The sequence below is a fragment of the Apostichopus japonicus genome, chromosome 3, assembly GCF_037975245.1.
Source record: "Apostichopus japonicus isolate 1M-3 chromosome 3, ASM3797524v1, whole genome shotgun sequence".
NCBI lineage: Eukaryota > Metazoa > Echinodermata > Holothuroidea > Aspidochirotida > Stichopodidae > Apostichopus > Apostichopus japonicus.
Window position 1 is genome coordinate 30,690,477 of NC_092563.1, and position 22,284 is coordinate 30,712,760.

The window sequence follows — 22,284 nt, forward strand, 5'->3', positions numbered from 1 at the left end:
AATTCCTAAATTAGGCTACGTTAGTGTACCTGTTAAGTTTAAGTCTAGCCCTTCCCACCTGGCTGATATCATTGTTGTACAAGGTAAATGCCCATCTTTGTTTGGTCGAGATTTATTGCAAAAGATAAACTTAGATTGGAACCAAATATTCACTGTGAAATCCGAACCGCAGTTAAGACAAAAAGGTCAAAATCACTTGGGTGACATTGGTGCTCTAAGAAAATCTGAAATTGTGCTTCCTACTTGCCAACCTTGTGATCCTGAAGGTTTTCGTGAGCTTCTAGAGAAGCATCGTAAACTATTTTCTGATAAAGATACAGGGATTAAAGATTTTACAGCTTCTCTGAAATTAAAACCGAATGCAAAATCGACTTATCAAAAGTCTAGAGCCGTTCCTTATTCCATGGTTGACAAGGTGGAACAAGAATATAATAGGCTAATTGAAGCAGATATCCTAACCCCAGTAACATCTAGTAAGTGGGCGTCCCCCACTGTACATGTACCTAAAGCAAATGGATCTGTAAGGGTCTGTGGAGACTACAAACAGGTCAATAGTGTAATTGAAGATGATGGGTATAAGCTTCCTAATGTGCAAGATTTGTTTGCGAAATTGGCTCAGGAAGGCTCACAACCCAAAGTATATTCTGTAATCGATCTAACTGGTGCATTCAATCAATTGTTCTTAGATGCAGAATCAGCGCAGTTGCTAGTTTTGAATACGCATAAAGGTTTATTAGCTCCTAAGCGTCTCTGTTTCGGCGTAAAAACGGCTCCTGTGCTATTTCAATCCACTATGGACAAAATATTGACTGGTATTCCTCATGTATTTTGTTATGTAGATGATATCCTTGTTGCGACAAACAATGTCGAAGAACATCTTAAGATTCTAAGACTTCTGTTCGATAGACTTGATACGTATAATGTGCGCTTAAATGCAAGCAAATGTCAATTCTTCAAACCACAAGTCCAATATTTAGGTCATGATCTAAGCGGTAAGGGCATTCAACCAGTTCAAGACAAAATTGAAGCAATAATGCGTGCGCCAAGACCTACCAATGTTTCAGAGCTAAAGTCGTTTTTGGGAATAGTTAATTACTATGGCAAGTTTGTTGAAAATTTAGCTTCCAAACTTCACCCCTTGTACACATTGCTGCAACACAAGTCGGAATGGAGTTGGTCCAACGAGTGCGAGCAAGCTTTCATGTATGTAAAAACGGGGTCTACCCGATGTTCCCGGGGTTCAATGTTCCCAGGGTTCGATATTCCCCGTTTTCGTGTTATTTCAATGGCTGACGATGAATACGAGGTTCGTTGTTCCCAGGGTTCGATGTTCCCAAGGTTCGTTGTTCCCAGGGTTCGATGTTCCCAGAAATATCGATGTTCCCAGGGTTCGATGTTCCCAAGGTTCGATGTTCCCAGGGTTCTATGTTCCCAGGGTTCTATGTTCCCAGGGTTCAATGTTCCCAGGGTTCTATGTTCCCAGGGTCCAATGTTCCCAGGGTCCGATGTTCCCAGGGCTCGATATTCCCATGGTTCGATGTTCCCAGGGTCTGAGCCTGTCCCCGAGCACGGTCGGGCAGCACCAAAGCGGACCCTCTTAATTCTCGGCCTCGTGGAACTCTGGACTCTCAGGTCAACTCTTCTGTGCGGCTCTTACTGAACAACGTCCCTTCGGGTGATTTTGGAAAAAAAAGGGACATCAAACCCTAGGAACATCGAACCCTGGGAACATCGAACCCTGGGAACATCGGACCCTGGGAACATTGGACCCTGGGAACAAAGAACCTTGGGAACAATGGACCCTGGGAACATCGAACCCTGGGAACATCGAACCCTGGGAACATCGAACCCTGGGAACATCGAACCCTGGGAACATCGAACCCTGGGAACATCGAACCCTGGGAACATCGAACCCTGGGAACATCGAACCCTGGGAACATTGGACCCTGGGAACATTGACATAGCCCCTGTAAAAACTGTCCTAACAGGTGATAAAGTACTAATTCATTATGACCCTACGAAAACACTGGTATTGAGCGTAGACGCGAGTCCCTATGGATTAGGTGCGATTATAAGCCACAAGTTAAGCGATGGTACTGAGCGTCCTATAGCCTATGCTTCCAGGACACTCAGTTCAGCAGAGAAAAACTATGCCCAAATTGATAAAAAGGGGCTTGCTATAATATTCGGGTTAAAGAAGTTCCACTTGTATCTTTACGGTCGTAAATTTACCTTGGTGACAGACCACCAACCTTTGACCCGCATATTTGGTCCAAAGTCAGCGATACCGCCTTTAGCTGCAGCGCGGATGCAACGCTGGGCTCTAATTTTAGCGGGTTATCAATATGACGGATAGTCTATCGCACTTCTACACAAAACGCTAATGCGGATCTTTTAAGTAGATTGCCATTACAAGACAAATTAACTCAAATTACAGATCCTGATGAATGTTATGTTTTTTCTACCGTAGTCGATCAGCTTCCTGTTACAGCTGAGACGATTGCGAAGGCAACTAACAAAGACATTGTTTTAACAAAAGTATACGAATATACCTTGTCTGGATGGCCAAAACATTGTGAGGAGGAGGAATTGAAACCATATTGGACAAGACGGTTAGAGCTTTCACTAGAAAATGGTTGCATATTATGGGGTAGACGTGTTATTATTCCGCAACAATGTCAGCAACACATTTTAAATGAATTGCATGATTGTCACACCGGTATGTCTCGTATGAAATCTCTGGGTAGATCTTTTGTCTGGTGGCCAGGCATGGATTATGACATTGAGGACCTAGTTAGATATTGTTCTGTTTGTTCAAATGAACAGAACACCCCAAGGAAAACACCCCTAATTCTTTGGCCTTGGGCTACCGAACCATGGCAGAGAATTCACCTAGATTTTGCAGAAATTAATGGCCAACAGTTTCTGTTACTGGTTGATAGTCATTCTAAGTGGCTTGAAGTTTTCCCCATGTCGAGTACAACAGCTTCGGCTACGGTTTCCAAGTTGCGAACAGTATTTGCTCAGTTTGGTCTTCCTGTACAAGTTGTGACTGATAATGGTCCACAGTTCATTGCAGAGGAATTCAAAAGTTTTCTTCAAACTAACTCTGTTCAACATACTTTGACCCCTCCATACCACCCTTCTAGCAATGGCTTGGCAGAAAGACATGTTCAAACTTTCAAGAGAATGTTTAAGAAATCAGAAACAAAGTTTGCTAGTTTACAGCATAAGGTTGCACACATTCTATTTCAGTATAGAAATATTCCCCACACAACTAGAAAAGACCCCAGCAGAGCTCTTTTTGAAAAGAGCTCCCCGAACCAAGCTTACACTTGTTAAGCCATCTCTAAAACGTTCGGTCGAGTACCGTCAGGCTAAATCTAAATTCTATCAAGATGGTGTAAATCCGAAAATGCTATCCTTCGACCTATACCAGTCGGTGAAAGTCCGACATTTGAGAGGAGGAAAGGTTAAGTGGATACCTGGGACAATAGTTGAGGTTAAAGGTCCACAAACCTATTTGGTTAGAACACCAGGGAACAACCGTCGGTATGTGCATGCTAATCACCTTAGGCATGATGATTCTAAACGTCAAAATGCTAATCCTGAAATGGATGTTGAAAATCCAAATCAGGATACCAGGTTTTAACCCAGTGCAATAAGGTTTCCTTCTGTACCACATACTTCTATGGTTCCAGAAATCAAGCCAGATCCCTCACCATCTGTTAATACGTCACCATCTAAAGCTTCATCTAATATTCCTATTGATTCTAAATTTCAAAACTTTGATGAGCAAACCCCTATTTCTACGCCAGCAAAAACCAAACCTAGTTCAAAACTTTCTAGTCCTGGAGATTCTTGTGTCGTAAAAACCAGGTCCGGTAGAGTTGTCCGACCACCTAAGTTTTTAAATTTGTAACTTTATATTTGACAGACATCAATATTGTATTTTTATATCATGTTTTATGATTCGGTATGTCAGTGATGTTATTGGTTTGTGTATTGTGAAAGTTGTATATTTTGATATCTCCAATAGTTTAGTCGTGCAGTATTTTTGTAGTAGATTACTTGTCAAAGTGAATTCGTATTTTCCGTGAATATTTTGCTAATATTATATGTTCGTTGTTGCAATAATAAAATAGTGGTCTCTTAGCTACAAGGGAGGATTGTTATATATTAAGAGTTTAGTAACATGTGCAAATAAAAGAAGTTCGTGTGCAATATGTAGATCGTGTGCACACCACCCTAAGTATTATGAACGGCCGTGCATACCTTAAGAAAGGCCTTGCATACCAATGTATTGTATTCTAATAATGTAATGAAAATAAACTACTCAGACACACTCAGGCTGTTGACCACGAAAGACCGTCTCCGGGTTCTCTATAGTATGTCTCTCTTGGAACCTTTCGGTTTTCTTTACACCTTTTCCAAGATATAAAACTATTAACAGCCGAGTGGCCAGTGTAACAATTTGTACTCATTCTACAATATCATCAAGAATATTACAGTCAGTATTCCATATACCAACTTGTGTAAAAGTAAGTGGGCCTGAAGTTTCGATCCTAGCAGGATCTTCTTCAGAGGCTGAATGACAAGTAACAGTAACAGAAGGGACAAATACATACGAAAGCGTAGAAGGGACATTGCATTGACGAGTTACCAACTTGACAAAATGACAATTTTCTGCAAATTGACGAGTTGTCAAGATGGTAACGTGACAAAATTCAGAAAATTGACGTTTTGACGAGATAACGGATCTCGTCAATGCAACAATTTTCTGCAAATTGACGAGTTGCACACTTACTACGTATACCATCTCGACAAGATGACAAAATTCAGAAAATTGATGCATTGACGAGATCCGTTATCTCGTCAAAACGTCAATTTTCTGATTTTTGTCACGTTACCATCTCGTCAACTCGTCAATTTGCAGATAATTGTCGTTTTGTCAAGTTGGTAACGTGTCAATGCAATGTCCCTTCTACGCTTCCGAAAATACACGCACAAAATACAGATAGGTTAATGAGCAGGGTGAACACAGAAGAGATAGATGTAAGAGGATTAGTAGACAAGGAATGGAGAGAAGAAGAAACCAACAGGGGGAAGAGGAGAGGTAGGAGATACACTGTAGAGGGACAAGGAGAGGATTAACGGAACAGGGTAGGGAGTAAACTAGAGAGGGACAAAGACAAAAGAAAATATTGGAAGAGAGCTACGAGAAGTGGGATGATAGAGGGGAAAAAAGGGAGGGGCAGCAAAAGAATGGTTAGTCATGTCCATATACCAACTTGGCAGAACGGTTTTATGAAGAAAAGAAGTATGTAACAGGGAAACATTATTTGTATGTATGTATGTATATGTATGTATGTATATGTGATCTTCCCGCAAGCAGGAACTCGCGAAAGAAGCCATGGAGGCTTGTAGACTCGCAAGCTGACCGAAGCCAATCTCTCGGCACACATCCATTTAACGTCCATGTCAGGAAGTTGTTATTGAACAACACCCTTGCCAGACGACACACATTGCTGTCGGCGGGGAATCGAACCGGGGATCTCATGACTGGGAGACGCCGGCGTTAACCACTAGGCTATACACTCCGCATTTCCCAAAGAGCTTATATTTTTCTTTCTGTGTGATAACCTGCAAGTGCAAATTTTTCATAGGCCGACAGGGCCAATCGTCTGCCGTCACTAAACAAAACAAAATGTCGTTCAAATCATCAATGGAATGAAATGTAGTAGGCCCTAAATCAATTGACAATTAATTACTATTCATATCAAGGTAGTTTTTTACGCGTTTCATTGATTGATTGTGTACAAAGAATAACAATAAACATCGGAAAGTTTGAATATGGAACTAGAAATTTCGAGATAAAATGTCGTAATCTCGGGGATGAAACTTCAAAATTGTGAGATTGAATGTCGAAAGTTTGAGATCAAAGTCGAGGCCGTGTTTATATTGATCGTTTGTATAAACACTCCGCACAACACGATAATTTTGTTCGAGTGTTTCTGACAAGCAAATAATTTTTTTAAATAATAGGTCGGGCATCCAAACTATCCGGCGGTGGTACCAACCAGTTCTAATAATGAAGTTTTACCAACGGTAGAAACCTATCGAACATAGGCTACGTAATACAAAGTTATGTCCTTCAACGAGAGCGATACGGGACTTTGTCCATCACTGACATCAAATTTGGACAATGGCACGGTAGGCCTATGTAAACCTATACAGGCGGCTAAGATTTACAGATTTGAGAATTGTACTGTATTTATTTTCGTAATCATATCGCCCTTCTACATACCATGTAGCTTACTCAGACAATATCAATTCATTCCAGACAAAACTGGCGAATATGAATCTATACGTAACATGACATATTTGATGGATCATCGCTCTGATCGGAGATTACACATGTTCGCGGTAACTATTTACCCACGAAAGTCACGATTGTACCCAAAACCGCAAGATTTCTCCGACAACCGACACTGTCACCTGACGGAAAATATTTTTGAAGGGAGCCGAGGGGGGGGGGGGGTCGGACGGGTGGAGATGCTACACATCTCTCAGAGGCGGTAGCCAGGTCCGGTGCCCCAGGGACTACATGTCAACGCGCCTCTTTTTGTAATCTTCTTTCCCTCCAGTGCGTAATATTCAGAATACGCGTCTTTTCCCCATATTTCCTCACGTCCTTCCATTTTCTCCGGGTCACCTAATCGAGGACGGGTCCCGGTCTCACTTCGCCTCTCTTAAATCAGGATTTTACTTCAAAGTAAGCAGTTAGGTACAGAAAGAATACTGCAATTGGAGGAACTTTTGAAAAGAACAAGTTTCAGCTAGAAAGGAATTCGAACCAGTGATCCGGATAACAATTATTGTGCTGTTATTTATTTACTTCGCAGGCTGATAAATATTTCATCAATACTAGCCAGTTAGCCTGGGTATTTTGTTCTGCCTTGACCGTTTTAAGGCTAAGAAGGAGGGGATGTATGTAAACAGAATTTTAATTGTGTAGATCATAGTTAAACAAAGCAAAATGAGACAATGTTGACATCAGGCCTTTATTATGTTTACCTTTCCTTATTTTTTAAAAATGGAACACTCCTGTAACATTCTTTTTAAGAAAACCACCACAACGTACAGGCTGGGAATGGAAACCAAACAACTTGATCCTCACTCAATCCCAGTCCTCTTACATCGTAACTGTAACCGCATGATCCTGAAAATGTTACGTCAAGTGATTATGATGAGTTATCCTTGGAAATGGAATACAAACTAAAGTACACTTTGTTTTTTGAAGAAAACAAAAGTTGTTGAAAAGTGCAGCTTTCTTGAAAAACAAGCTTCAAAACAAAAGTTGTTGAAAAGTGCAGTTTTCTTGAAAAACAAGCTTTCAAATACTGCACGTTGTGGTATAGAATGCAGAAAGTTCATCTGCCATGGAGTTTTGTGGTGGTCTTATGGTTTTGCCCCTCAATTCAAAGTCACATCTCCCACTGCCCTGTGAATTTTGTTACCCCCACCCTCCCCCTTGTCAGATTGAACCCTATTCTGCTGCCTCTGTTGGGTTTGCTACAGATGAGAGGTGTTTTATAGCTTGGTAATCCAGCAAACATAGATTGATCAGCCCCAGCTGAAAGCAGCTTTTTTCGCATTTGTCCAGTAAATTTGACCAAACCTATGGAGCATTGTCGAAATAAGCCCACCCTCCTAACTAATTTCATGAAATAAATGTTAATGAGCAAGTGATTAATGACTTTGTGTTCTCTTTTGAACATTTTGTCACTCAGACGCATTTCAAACTATGATTTAATAATCACACATAAAAAGCAAAGTTTTGCGATATTTTCTTTTCAAATTTGGATAGTAAGCTGATGAACTAGGTTGATATAAGAATTTACTAAATGAGCAGAAATACTTATCAGAATCACCTCAAAAGCTGCTTTAAAAAAAATAGTAAATGTGTCAAAATAGAAATGTAACTTTCACTGACGGTTGTCCTTTAACTGATCGAAACTAAATTAGTTTATAATTCAACTTTAAATATTCATGTCAACTTTCAAAATGAATTTTCAAACAGTGGAATGAGCCAAATGATCCTCACTGTGGTTACTTACCACAATTACTTGCTCCATTGACTTACACAGTAAACACATCCATTTCCAAGCGGGCATCTTCAAGTGTACCATAGGAACTAATGCACAATTACGTACTTCTGCATAGAGCCTTGTACTTGTACTCATACTGAAGGAATTCTCTATGTACTTGTACTTGTGGTGTTGTACTACAGGCCAGCCATATGTGATGGCTGATAATTTTGGAATATGATGGCACTTGAAAATTGGCATACTTTGACAGATTTGATTGACAGTGATGTGAAGGGCACGTGACCTGTTCCTACTTGAGGTTAAATAACTTAATTAATTGCTCCATGGACTTACAAACTAAAGTTGTCTTACAGCTGTTAGAGTATAGACAGAATAATGTAATCTTTTGAGGTGCTTAAGCCCTTTTGGAAGCTACTGCTAATCTCTGATCTGTCTAAGAATTCCCTCCCAAAAGTACAAGACAAAAACCTGTTAATATTGTGCATACATCAATATTAAAAACAATACCAGATAGCCAGAAGGCTTTGAGATTCCTTGCCTTAAAATATCAGTTTACAGAGCAACTGAGGAAAATGTATCCTAAAGTCAAGTTCCAGAAGATCAGACAGAGTTCCAGATAACTTGACCATTGCAAAGGTGCCACCATTCTGAAAGTTGATGACAGCAGGGTCATTTGTGAAAGAGGAACACCTAAAAGAGCAAATGTCAGATCCTGTGACAGTTAGTGACATAGAAAAGTAACTCATCAAAGCTGAAACAATTTTTGGAGGAAGGTGTTAGATCTGTCATATTGTTTCTCCTAATTTCATTTTTGCACTTAAGACTTAAAGTTGCGTGTACCAGGCTTTCGGCTCCTATGAGTGATGAACAATTGTCTCTCTGAAATACAGAACTGGGACTTACAATAGGTTTATACAGAAATGGTGACCAATATGGCCAAGTTTTTAAATAGCCTCAAGTGTGAAATGTCACAGCTCTCTAGCCCATGTTAAAGATAAAAGTGCAGAAGAACTATGCATTCCCAACCCCTCCTCAACACAGGTTGTGACCATTGCAACTTTTTGGAGGAAGGAATTACATCTGTCAGTATTTGTTTTGCCTAATGCAGGTGATACACAATATAGTACAACAATCACCCAAGTAGAATTTTCACCAATTCTGTAGTTAGGTAAGTTATTTACCAGTACATTTTGACGACTGACCACCTCAAATGAACTTTAAAGTCAATAGGTACATCCTCATATCAAGTATGAAGTAAATCCAAGCTTTTCGTTTTAAGTTAGAGTTTATAAGTGGTTCAGACTTTGACCTCTGTTGACATCAAATGACCTATAAACTCTGCAGAAAATAAAAGGGTTCTTTTACTCAATAACGTACATCCAGATATGAAGTATGAAGTAAATCAAAGCTTTCCATTTTAAATTAGAGTTTATAAGGTTTTAAGACTTTCACCTCTGTTGACATCAAATGACATATAAGCTCTGCAGAAAACAACAGGGTTGTTTTACTCAATAAGGTACATCCATATACCAAGTATGAAGTAAATCCAAACTCCACTTTGTGAGTGAACCTGTTTACAACGTGTTTGGACTTTGACCTCAAATGACTTTCAACCTCCACAGAAAACAATGAGTTTCTCCTACTCAATATGGTGCATCCACATACTAAATACGAAGTTCATCCATCTTACGGTCTTTCAGTTATTGTCTTTACAATTTTTTCAGACTTTGACCTCTGTTGACCTCCACATACAACAATGAGTGTCTCCTACTCAATACGGTGCATCCACGTACTAAATATGAAGTTCATCCACCTTATGACTTTCCAGTTATCAGACTTTGACCTTTGTTGACAAGAGGAGATGTAGGTTTGAATGATTCCTCACTTTGGACAAAAACAAGTTTATATGACCTTTGACCTCTTATTCCTGTACACTTCCTTTCATCGTCACTCACAATTGTTACCATGTTTGGTCAAAATTAGATTAAGCTCTACTATCTAAGATCTATTTGAGAAATATTTCATGTTTCAGCCAATTATGGTTTTAAATAACCTTTGACCTCTTATTCTTGTATGACTTGTTTGCCTCTCCATCGACCAATCACTGTCATCAATTTTCAGTCAGATCCAGATCAGATTATAACTCTAAAAGGAGAAGCATTTTATAAAGATTTCATGTTTGGATCTGCATTTAACCCCAAATGACTTTCAACCACTATTTGTGTAAATGTTTAATGCTGCCCAATGACACGGGCAACAATTTGGACAACTTTCATCAGGATCCAGCAAATGGGCAGCAGGCGTGTAGCCAAGGGGGGGGGGGGGTGAAGGGGGCAGCCACCCCTCCCTTGGGCATATTTTTAAATTTTTTTTTTAATGTTTTTATGATATTGCTAGTATTTTCAAAAGAGAAAATGCTAAGATGCAACTTACAAGGCCTGGGAAGTGCCATTTCCAGCGATCTGGGAGGCATTTTCAGCCAAAATTTTCTTGTACGCTTCGCGCCAACCATGGTGGCGCTACGCTTAGATAGTTTGCAATGCGAATCACAGGTTTCGCCCCTCCCTTGGCAAATTCCTGGCAATGCCCCTGATGGGCAGTCTTTGAACTGATGTTGGTAGACAGTATGCTGTGGTGTAAGCTCCAATGGCCATCCCAATTGAGTTAAGAAATAAGGTATTTTAAGAAATATAATGCAATATAGAGTTCCTATGAATCCATTTAATGGATGTGATCTCCATCATAAACATAACCTTATTCAAAAGTTATTCCTGGTGGTCCCAATATCTTATCCACTTTCATGGATTTACCTACACAGGGATTTGCCAGTAAATCATGATTTTACATCAAAAGTTTCCTTACCAAAAATTGTAACGACATCGGTTTCATATTCATAGACATAAAGCACTTTTGGGAAGCAATGAAAACTTGTCCCCAAAGAATCGCTTTATGGGAAGTATTGTAGCAGTCAGCACTGCATAATTTACTATAACATCGGTAATGTTGTAGCTCAATTGACTTTTGCAAAGTGAATTGTATCGCCTACTATAGATCCCACACTGTAGAATAGAAACCCTTTCATGTTATCTGAGTTGTACCAATGACAGATATTACCCATCTAGCAATATACAAAATTTGTAACTTATCTAATAGACAGATGTAATCTTTGTAATTGAAATACAAAACAATTGAAAAACTGAAGTTATGAAAATGCTTAACGTAAACGTTTGATTAGGTTCTTAACATTACCACCATTCCGAAAATTGGATTTGTATTTCACTGAATATTTTCTGCAAATGATTTTCATATTTTGCAATGTAATTCCCTCCAAAAGAATTTCAAAGATAACAAAAGTTACCAGTAAATTTAAGTTTTCTTCCTTAAAAAAAACTTGTTTGGAAATTTTTCTCATGATAATGTCCACACAAAATGCTCTCATGTTAATTCTTTCATCTTTCTGTCTTAACTTTGATCTGTTGGAAGCTTCTCCCATGGAGAGGCGAGTAGAGTGATGATAGCACCCAATCCAAATATTTTTTCAATCATCTTTCTTCCCACCCAGAAACATCTTCATCTTTTGCTTCAGCCTTCTGATACAACATGGTGAAATGAATTCATCCAAGTTTCATCCATCTTCTATTGTTGTTTACTTGTTCTTTCACTCCTCCGAGTAATCTTCACCTTGTTCCTCCTGTAGGAAGCCTCGTCCGAACCCCATGCTGGATGAGGAAGAATCGCTCCGTCTGCAGCTGCTGTCATCTTCATCCAATGAGGAGGACACAGAGCTCTCATCAAGCTCTGGGATAGTTGCATTCTCAAACTGTTTTGAAGAGATCCCGCTATTTTTATCTTAAGAGAATAAAGAAGGCAAAGACATTAGTCAATAAAGTCCGGTTGAGGTATGTTGTCAACTTGTTTCAAATTTGTTAAGTTTATTGTTTCCCAAATGTTACGAACCGAACATAGGCTCTTTGATAATCCTTATCATGTGATATTCCTGACTAAACACTGGTTTATACCAAGCCTTCTCTCTTCAATGGGTGATCCGAGAATTAAAAGGTAGACTTGTTTAACCCATTACTGCCGTGTAACCCACACTTCAGGTCTCCATTTGACACAAGAATATGCCTCAGTCCTCTGGCAACCCATTCATCATCATTGCAGTGCAGTATTGGTGGACAAAGTTGTTTCAAATCCCAGCAAAAGAACAGAACCAAACACCATTTCATGACATGAATACTTTACCTCCTTCGAATGGAGATAACTAAACCAATAATTAAAATGTTTATCCTTTCAGTGAAGGACTTGATATGGGTTCATAATCTTTTGTTAGAACTGCAGAATACAATTTATTTTACCTCCTTGTACAAGCACAAACAAATAAGCTATATCAGACTATATTTTTTCATCTGTTTTGTACTACTAATGATGATAAGTGACTACATAAAAATTTTTATTTACTAGAAAATGGTGTTTCCAATAAACCTGTTGTCTGCCTTGTGCCAAACATTTACTTACTTTCAGGTAAACTGATTGCTTCGCTATCATAACCGTAGTCATCTTCTTCTTTCCATCTCTCACAGTCAATGCTCAGATATGGCAGCTGTATAATAAAACAACATGAACATATCAATGCTCAGATATGGCAGCTGTATAATAAAACAACATGAACATGTCAATGCTCAGATATGGCAGCTGTATAATAAAACAACATGAACATGTCAATGCTCAGATATGGCAGCTGTATAATAAAACAACATGAACATGTCAATGCTCAGATATGGCAGCTGTATAATTAAACAACATGATCATGTCAATGCTCAGATGTGGCAGCTGTATTATAAAACAACATGATCATGTCAATGCTCAGATATGGCAGCTGTATAATAAAACAACATGGACATGTCAATGCTCAGATGTGGCAGCTGTATTATAAAACAACATGAACATGTCAATGCTCAGATATGGCAGCTGTATAATAAAACAACATGAACATGTCAATGCTCAGATGTGGCAGCTGTATTATAAAACAACATGAACATGTCAATGCTCAGATATGGCAGCTGTATAATAAAACAACATGAACATGCCAATGCTCAGATGTGGCAGCTGTATTATAAAACAACATGAACATGTCAATGCTCAGATATGGCAGCTGTATAATAAAACAACATGGACATGTCAATGCTCAGATATGGCAGCTGTATTAGAAAACAACATGAACATGTCAATGCTCAGATATGGCAGCTGTATAATAAAACAACATGGACATGTCAATGCTCAGATATGGCAGCTGTATTAGAAAACAACATGAACATGTCAATGCTCAGATATGGCAGCTGTATAATAAAACAACATGAACATGTCAATGCTCAGATATGGCAGCTGTATAATAAAACAACATGAACATGTCAATGCTCAGATATGGCAGCTGTATTATAAAACAACATGAACATGTCAATGCTCAGATATGGCAGCTGTATAATAAAACAACATGATCATGCCAATGCTCAGATATGGCAGCTGTATAATAAAACAACATGAACATGTCAATGCTCAGATATGGCAACTGTATAATAAAACAACATGAACATGTCAATGCTCAGATATGGCAGCTGTATTATAAAACAACATGAACATGTCAATGCTCAGATATGGCAGCTGTATAATAAAACAACATGAACATGTCAATGCTCAGATATGGCAGCTGTATAATAAAACAACATGAACATGTCAATGCTCAGAAATGGCAGCTGTATAATAAAACAACATGAACATGTCAATGCTCAGATATGGCAGCTGTATTACAAAACAACATGAACATGTCAATGCTCAGATATGGCAGCTGTATTATAAAACAACATGAACATGTCAATGCTCAGATATGGCAGCTGTATAATAAAACAACATGAACATGTCAATGCTCAGATAAGGCAGCTGTATTACAAAACAACATGAACATGTCAATGCTCAGATATGGCAGCTGTAAAATAAAACAACATGAACATGTCAATGCTCAGATATGGCAGCTGTATTATAAAACAATATGAATAAGTCAATGCTCAGATATGGCAGCTGTATTATAAAACAACATTAACATGTCAATGCTCAGATATGGCAGCTGTATAATAAAACTGAATAATACTGAAGTCCTCCTTTCTAAAGAGGAACTAATGGTAAAAGTCAAAAGCATACATCAAAACAGGTTAGGAAGAGGAATTACCATCGATTCATTTCTAAAACATACAAGTTTGTTCTGCCGATTGGTTGTGATTGTACTGTATATTGCATATTTCCTTTAAGCAAGTCTATCCCAAAGTAATAGGTGACACTGAGGACTGAAAAATATCAATATCCTTACTTTCTCTTTCAAAATTCAGGTGACCCTGTGACTGGAGATAACTGCTGCAGAGACCTGAATGCAGTTAAGAGGTTTATCCAAATCAATTCTTACATTTGTACATCTAACTCAAGTATTAGCTCTGGATTGGAAGCAGTGGTGTGAAGGAAGCTTCATATGGTCTCAATATATTACAGTCTTAGCTAAAAAGACAATGCTGTACAGAATTGTCACTATTTCAAATGGATCTCCATCATTTCTTTCTCATGTTCCTTCCCTTGAAGTCTTGCTTTGATAGTTTTCTACTTTGCTGCCAATGAGAATGCCCTACAGTGTCTGGTCTACCACTAACTTGTAACAACTTGACCTTGTTACTACAAATGTGTCTGGGACAGGTGATCCCCACTCCCTCTTAATACCTCAACATGCTACTGGTGAGTCTACCATCCTGACACACACCCTGAGGTCACTACAAATGTGTCTGGGATATGTGACCCCCACTCCTTCTTAATACCTCAACATGCTACTGGTGAGTCTACCATCCTGACACACACCCTGAGGTCACTACAAAGGTGTCTGGGACAGGTGATCCCCACTCCCTCTTAATACCTCAACATGCTACTGGTGAGGCTACCATCCTGACACACATCCTGAGGTCACTACAAAGGTGTCTGGGACAGGTGATCCCCACTCCCTCTTAATACCTCAACATGCTACTGGTGAGGCTACCATCCTGACACACACCCTGAGGTCACTACAAAGGTGTCTGGGACAGGTGATCCCCACTCCCTCTTAATAACTTAACTTGCTACTGGTGAGTCTACCATCCTGACACATACCCTGAGGTCACTACAAAAGTGTCTGGGACAGGTGACCCCCACTCCCTCTTAATACATCAACATGCTACTGTTGAGTCTACCATCCTGACACATACCCTGAGGTCACTACAAAGGTGTCTGGGACAGGTGATCCCCAGTCCCTCTTAATAACTTAACTTGCTACTGGTGAGTCTACCATCCTGACACATACCCTGAGGTCACTACAAAGGTGTCTGGGACAGGTGACCCCCAATCCCTCTTCATACCTCAACATGCTACTGGTGAGGCTACCATCCTGACACAAACCCTGAGGTCACTACAAAGGTGTCTGGGACAGGTGACCCCACTCCCTCTTAATACCTTAACATGCTACTGGTGAGTCTACCATCCTGACACATACCATGAGGTCATTACAAAGGTGTCTGGGACAGGTGACCCCCACTCCCTCTTAATAAGTTAACTTGCTACTGGTGAGTCTACCATCCTGACACACACCCTGAGGTCACTACAAAGGTGTCTGGGACAGGTGACCCCCACTCCCTCTTAATAACTTAACTTGCTACTGGTGAGTCTACCCTCCTTACACACACCCTGAGGTCACTACAAAGGTGTCTGGGACAGGTGACCCCACTCCCTCTTAATACCTCAACATGCTACTGGTGAGTCTACCATCCTGACACACACCCTGAGGTCACTACAAAGGTGTCTGGGACAGGTGACCCCACTCCCTCTTAATACCTCAACATGCTACTGGTGAGTCTACCATCCTGACACACACCCTGAGGTCACTACAAAGGTGTCTGGGACAGGTGACCCCCACTCCCTCTTAATACCTCAACATGCTACTGGTGAGGCTACCATCCTGACACACACCCTGAGGTCCCTACAAAGGTGTCTGGGACAGGTGACCCACACTCCCTCTTAATACCTCAACATGCTACTGGTGAGGCTACCATCCTGACACAAACCCTGAGGTCACTACAAAGGTGTCTGGGACAGGTGACCCCACTCCCTCTTAATACCTTAACATGCTACTGGTGAGTCTACCATCCTGACACACACCCTGAGGTCACTACAAAGGTGTCTGGGACAGGTGACCCCCACTCCCTCTTAATACCTCAACATGCTACTGGTGAGTCTACCATCCTGACACACACCCTGAGGTCACTACAAAGGTGTCTGGGACAGGTGACCACACTCCCTCTTAATACCTCAACATGCTACTGGTGAGTCTACCATCCTGACACACACCCTGAGGTCACTACAAAGGTGCCTGGGACAGGTGACCCCCACTCCCTCTTAATACCTCAACATGCTACTGGTGTGTCTACCATCCTGACACACACCCTGAGGTCCCTACAAAGGTGTCTGGGACAGGTGACCCCCACTCCCTCTTAATACCTCAACATGCTACTGGTGAGTCTACCATCCTGACACACACCCTGAGGTCACTACAAAGGTGTCTGGGACAGGTGATCCCCACTCCCTCTTAATACCTCAACATGCTACTGGTGAGGCTACCATCCTGACACACACCCTGAGGTCACTACAAAGGTGTCTGGGACAGGTGACCCCCACTCCCTCTTAATACCTCAACATGCTACTGGTGAGGCTACCATCCTGACACACACCCTGAGGTCACTACAAAGGTGTCTGGGACAGGTGACCCCCACTCCCTCTTAATACCTCAACATGCTACTGGTGAGGCTACCATCCTGACACACACCCTGAGGTCACTACAAAGGTGTCTGGGACAGGTGACCCCCACTCCCTCTTAATACCTCAACATGCTACTGGTGAGTCTACCATCCTGACACACACCCTGAGGTCACTACAAAGGTGTCTGGGACAGGTGACCCCCACTCCCTCTTAATACCTCAACATGCTACTGGTGAGTCTACCATCCTGACACACACCCTGAGTTCACTACAAAGGTGTCTGGGACAGGTGACCCCCACTCCCTCTTAATAACTTAACTTGCTACTGGTGAGTCTACCATCCTTACACACACCCTGAGGTCACTACAAAGGTGTCTGGGACAGGTGACCCCACTCCCTCTTAATACCTCAACATGCTACTGGTGAGTCTACCATCCTGACACACACCCTGAGGTCACTACAAAGGTGTCTGGGACAGGTGACCCCACTCCCTCTTAATACCTTAACATGCTACTGGTGAGTCTACTATCCTGACACACACCCTGAGGTCACTACAAAGGTGTCTGGGACAGGTGACCCCCACTCCCTCTTAATACCTCAACATGCTACTGGTGAGGCTACCATCCTGACACACACCCTGAGGTCCCTACAAAGGTGTCTGGGACAGGTGACCCCCCACTCCCTCTTAATACCTCAACATGCTACTGGTGAGTCTACCATCCTGACACACACCCTGAGGTCACTACAAAGGTGTCTGGGACAGGTGACCCCCACTCCCTCTTAATACCTCAACATGCTACTGGTGAGGCTACCATCCTGACACACACCCTGAGGTCCCTACAAAGGTGCCTGGGACAGGTGACCCCCCACTCCCTCTTAATACCTCAACATGCTACTGGTGAGGCTACCATCCTGACACACACCCTGAGGTCACTACAAAGGTGTCTGGGACAGGTGATCCCCACTCCCTCTTAATACCTCAACATGCTACTGGTGAGGCTACCATCCTGACACACACCCTGAGGTCACTACAAAGGTGTCTGGGACAGGTGACCCCCACTCCCTCTTAATACCTCAACATGCTACTGGTGAGGCTACCATCCTGACACACACCCTGAGGTCACTACAAAGGTGTCTGGGACAGGTGACCCCCACTCCCTCTTAATACCTCAACATGCTACTGGTGAGGCTACAATCCTGACACACACCCTGAGGTCACTACAAAGGTGTCTGGGACAGGTGACCCCCACTCCCTCTTAATACCTCAACATGCTACTGGTGAGGCTACCATCCTGACACACACCCTGAGGTCACTACAAAGGTGTCTGGGACAGGTGACCCCCACTCCCTCTTAATACCTCAACATGCTACTGGTGAGTCTACCATCCTGACACACACCCTGAGGTCACTACAAAGGTGTCTGGGACAGGTGACCCCCACTCCTTCTTAATAACTTAACATGCTACCGGTGAGGCTACCATCCTGACACACACCCTGAGGTCACTACAAAGGTGTCTGGGACAGGTGACCCCCACTCCTTCTTAATAACTTAACATGCTACCGGTGAGTCTACCATCCTTACACACACCCTGAGGTCACTACAAAGGTGTCTGGGACAGGTGACCCCCACTCCCTCTTAATACCTCAACATGCTACTGGTGAGTCTACCATCCTGACACACATCCTGAGGTCATTACAAAGGTGTCTGGGACAGGTGACCCCCACTCCCTCTTAATACCTTAACATGCTACTGGTGAGGCTACCATCCTGACACACACCCTGAGGTCACTACAAAGGTGTCTGGGACAGGTGACCCCCACTCCCTCTTAATACCTTAACATGCTACTGGTGAGGCTACCATCCTGACACACACCCTGAGGTCACTACAAAGGTGTCTGGGACAGGTGATCCCCACTCCCTCTTAATACCTCAACATGCTACTGGTGAGGCTACCATCCTGACACACACCCTGAGGTCACTACAAAGGTGTCTGGGACAGGTGATCCCCACTCCCTCTTAATACCTCAACATGCTACTGGTGAGGCTACCATCCTGACACACACCCTGAGGTCACTACAAAGGTGTCTGGGACAGGTGACCCCCACTCCCTCTTAATACCTCAACATGCTACTGGTGAGGCTACCATCCTGACACACACCCTGAGGTCACTACAAAGGTGTCTGGGACAGGTGACCCCCACTCCCTCTTAATACCTCAACATGCTACTGGTGAGGCTACAATCCTGACACACACCCTGAGGTCACTACAAAGGTGTCTGGGACAGGTGACCCCCACTCCCTCTTAATACCTCAACATGCTACTGGTGAGGCTACCATCCTGACACACACCCTGAGGTCACTACAAAGGTGTCTGGGACAGGTGACCCCCACTCCCTCTTAATACCTCAACATGCTACTGGTGAGTCTACCATCCTGACACACACCCTGAGGTCACTACAAAGGTGTCTGGGACAGGTGACCCCCACTCCCTCTTAATACCTCAACATGCTACTGGTGAGGCTACCATCCTGACACACACCCTGAGGTCACTACAAAGGTGTCTGGGACAGGTGACCCCCACTCCCTCTTAATACCTCAACATGCTACTGGTGAGGCTACAATCCTGACACACACCCTGAGGTCACTACAAAGGTGTCTGGGACAGGTGACCCCCACTCCCTCTTAATACCTCAACATGCTACTGGTGAGGCTACCATCCTGACACACACCCTGAGGTCACTACAAAGGTGTCTGGGACAGGTGACCCCCACTCCCTCTTAATACCTCAACATGCTACTGGTGAGGCTACCATCCTGACACACACCCTGAGGTCACTACAAAGGTGTCTGGGACAGGTGACCCCCACTCCCTCTTAATACCTCAACATGCTACTGGTGAGTCTACCATCCTGACACACACCCTGAGGTCACTACAAAGGTGTCTGGGACAGGTGACCCCCACTCCCTCTTAATAACTTAACTTGCTACTGGTGAGTCTACCATCCTGACACACACCCTGAGGTCACTACAAAGGTGTCTGGGACAGGTGACACCCACTCCTTCTTAATAACTTAACATGCTACCGGTGAGTCTACCATCCTTACACACACCCTGAGGTCACTACAAAGGTGTCTGGGACAGGTGACCCCCACTCCCTCTTAATACCTCAACATGCTACTGGTGAGTCTACCATCCTGACACACATCCTGAGGTCATTACAAAGGTGTCTGGGACAGGTGACCCCCACTCCCTCTTAATAACTTAACATGCTACTGGTGAGGCTACCATCCTGACACACACCCTGAGGTCACTACAAAGGTGTCTGGGACAGGTGACCCCCACTCCCTCTTAATACCTCAACATGCTACTGGTGAGGCTACCATCCTGACACACACCCTGAGGTCACTACAAAGGTGTCTGGGACAGGTGACCCCCACTCCCTCTTAATAACTTAACATGCTACTGGTGAGTCTACCATCCGACACACACCATGAGGTCACTACAAAGGTGTCTGGGACAGGTGACCCCCACTCCCTCTTAATACCTCAACATGCTACTGGTGAGGCTACCATCCTGACACACACCCTGAGGTCACTACAAAGGTGTCTGGGACAGGTGACCCCCACTCCCTCTTAATAACTTAACATGCTACTGGTGAGTCTACCATCCGACACACACCATGAGGTCACTACAAAGGTGTCTGGGACAGGTGACCCCCACTCCCTCTTAATACCTCAACATGCTACTGGTGAGGCTACCATCCTGACACACACCCTGAGGTCACTACAAAGGTGTCTGGGACAGGTGACCCCCACTCCCTCTTAATACCTCAACATGCTACTGGTGAGGCTACCATCCTGACACACACCCTGAGGTCACTACAAAGGTGTCTGGGACAGGTGACCCCCACTCCCTCTTAATAACTTAACATGCTACTGGTGAGTCTACCATCCGACACACACCCTGAGGTCACTACAAAGGTGTCTGGGACAGGTGACCCCCACTCCCTCTTAATACTTCAACATGCTACTGGTGAGGCTACAATCCTGACACACACCCTGAGGTCACTACAAAGGTGTCTGGGACAGGTGACCCCCACTCCCTCTTAATAACTTAACATGCTACTGGTGAGTCTACCATCTGACACACACCCTGAGGTCACTACAAAGGTGTCTGGGACGGGTGGCCCCTTCCCTCCCCCCCCCCCATCTTAACACGTTGACCTTGTAAGTTTTGAGTCTGCTCTCTTAAGACTCACCTTGACTTTGCTACAGGCATGTCTGTGACAGCTGACCCCTATTCTTAATGACATTAGCTCTTGTTGAAGTCTGACTTTCTAATATTCACCCTGACTGTACTACCAGTGGGGCTGTGACAGTTGACACTCAACCCCTTTGAATAATTTGACCTTGCTACTTGCTGAGTATGCCCACCTTACACTCACCTTGACTTTGCTACCAGTGAGCCTAGGCCAGTTGACGCCCACCCCTTCTTTGAAAAGTGTTACCAATACTTCGCTTCCAAGGCTCTTGCTGATGTAGTTATTGGGGCCTACCCTGTGGCACAACTGGACATCAAACTCGTACTGTTTGTCGTCATGAAATGTACTGTAATTAAGAATGAGAAACCACAACTCCAGTGATATGCACTCACAATGTGGACCAAAGAGAAGCTGTCCATGTTCAAAGTCACTACTGATAGTTCAACCATCATTAAGTTATACAACCTTAGTACAAATCCAACAAAACTGATCGCTTTTGCAATCAAGTGTCTACTGGATTATTCCACCCACACCATATAGTATCTCTTCTCTTTTTTTAATACGATGCCCTCCAATCTACTTGTAATCCATTAACCTTAGTATTTCCCATGGGTCAGGAAGCCAATAGAAACTCATTGGAAACCCTATCCATGTGATGATTGCGGTTAAACACTGGCCTATATCAAGCCTTTCTCTTTGTCGATGAGTGTTCGGAAAAAGTTCCAAGGCAGGCGTGTAATTGTCATATCCATTCCTACTCATGGGACTGCCACTTGATATCCCCATCCCATGGACGAGAGTGTATCACAGCATCTGACAACACCAATTCAAGCCAGAGGCATATATTCTCAGAGAGTGGACAGTAAGGTGACCTCCTCTCTTAAGGTGTCAAAGAGTTGTTAGACTTCACTTTTTGATTAGACTTCACAAATTGATTCATCAACTCCTCCTTGTGAACTTGTTTAAATCACCAACCATCTGAAGGTTACTGGCTAAAGTCATGACTCCTTACAAACACTATCAAATAAACGTTGTGATGCTACTTTCACAAACTAAGCTTTCACAATCTAAGCTTTAAGTAAGCTTTAACACCTCAAC

General features: G+C 42.7%; 1 protein-coding gene across 3 annotated transcripts in view; it reads right to left on the reverse strand.

Moving 5' to 3' along the window:
• Positions 1–7,050: 7,050 nt before the first annotated feature.
• Positions 7,051–22,284, reverse strand: part of LOC139965848 (putative ATP-dependent RNA helicase TDRD12) — a 132,160-nt gene continuing 116,926 nt past the window's right edge. For all 3 annotated transcript variants that reach the window (XM_071968627.1, XM_071968628.1, XM_071968626.1), the window contains exons 44-46: positions 21,370–21,532; positions 12,630–12,714; positions 7,051–11,960 (exon numbers count right to left, since the gene is read on the reverse strand). In XM_071968627.1, coding sequence (XP_071824728.1) covers positions 11,770–11,960; positions 12,630–12,714; positions 21,370–21,532 — 439 coding nt within the window. In that variant the 3' untranslated portion in view covers positions 7,051–11,769. The remainder of the gene's footprint in view (positions 11,961–12,629; positions 12,715–21,369; positions 21,533–22,284) is intronic.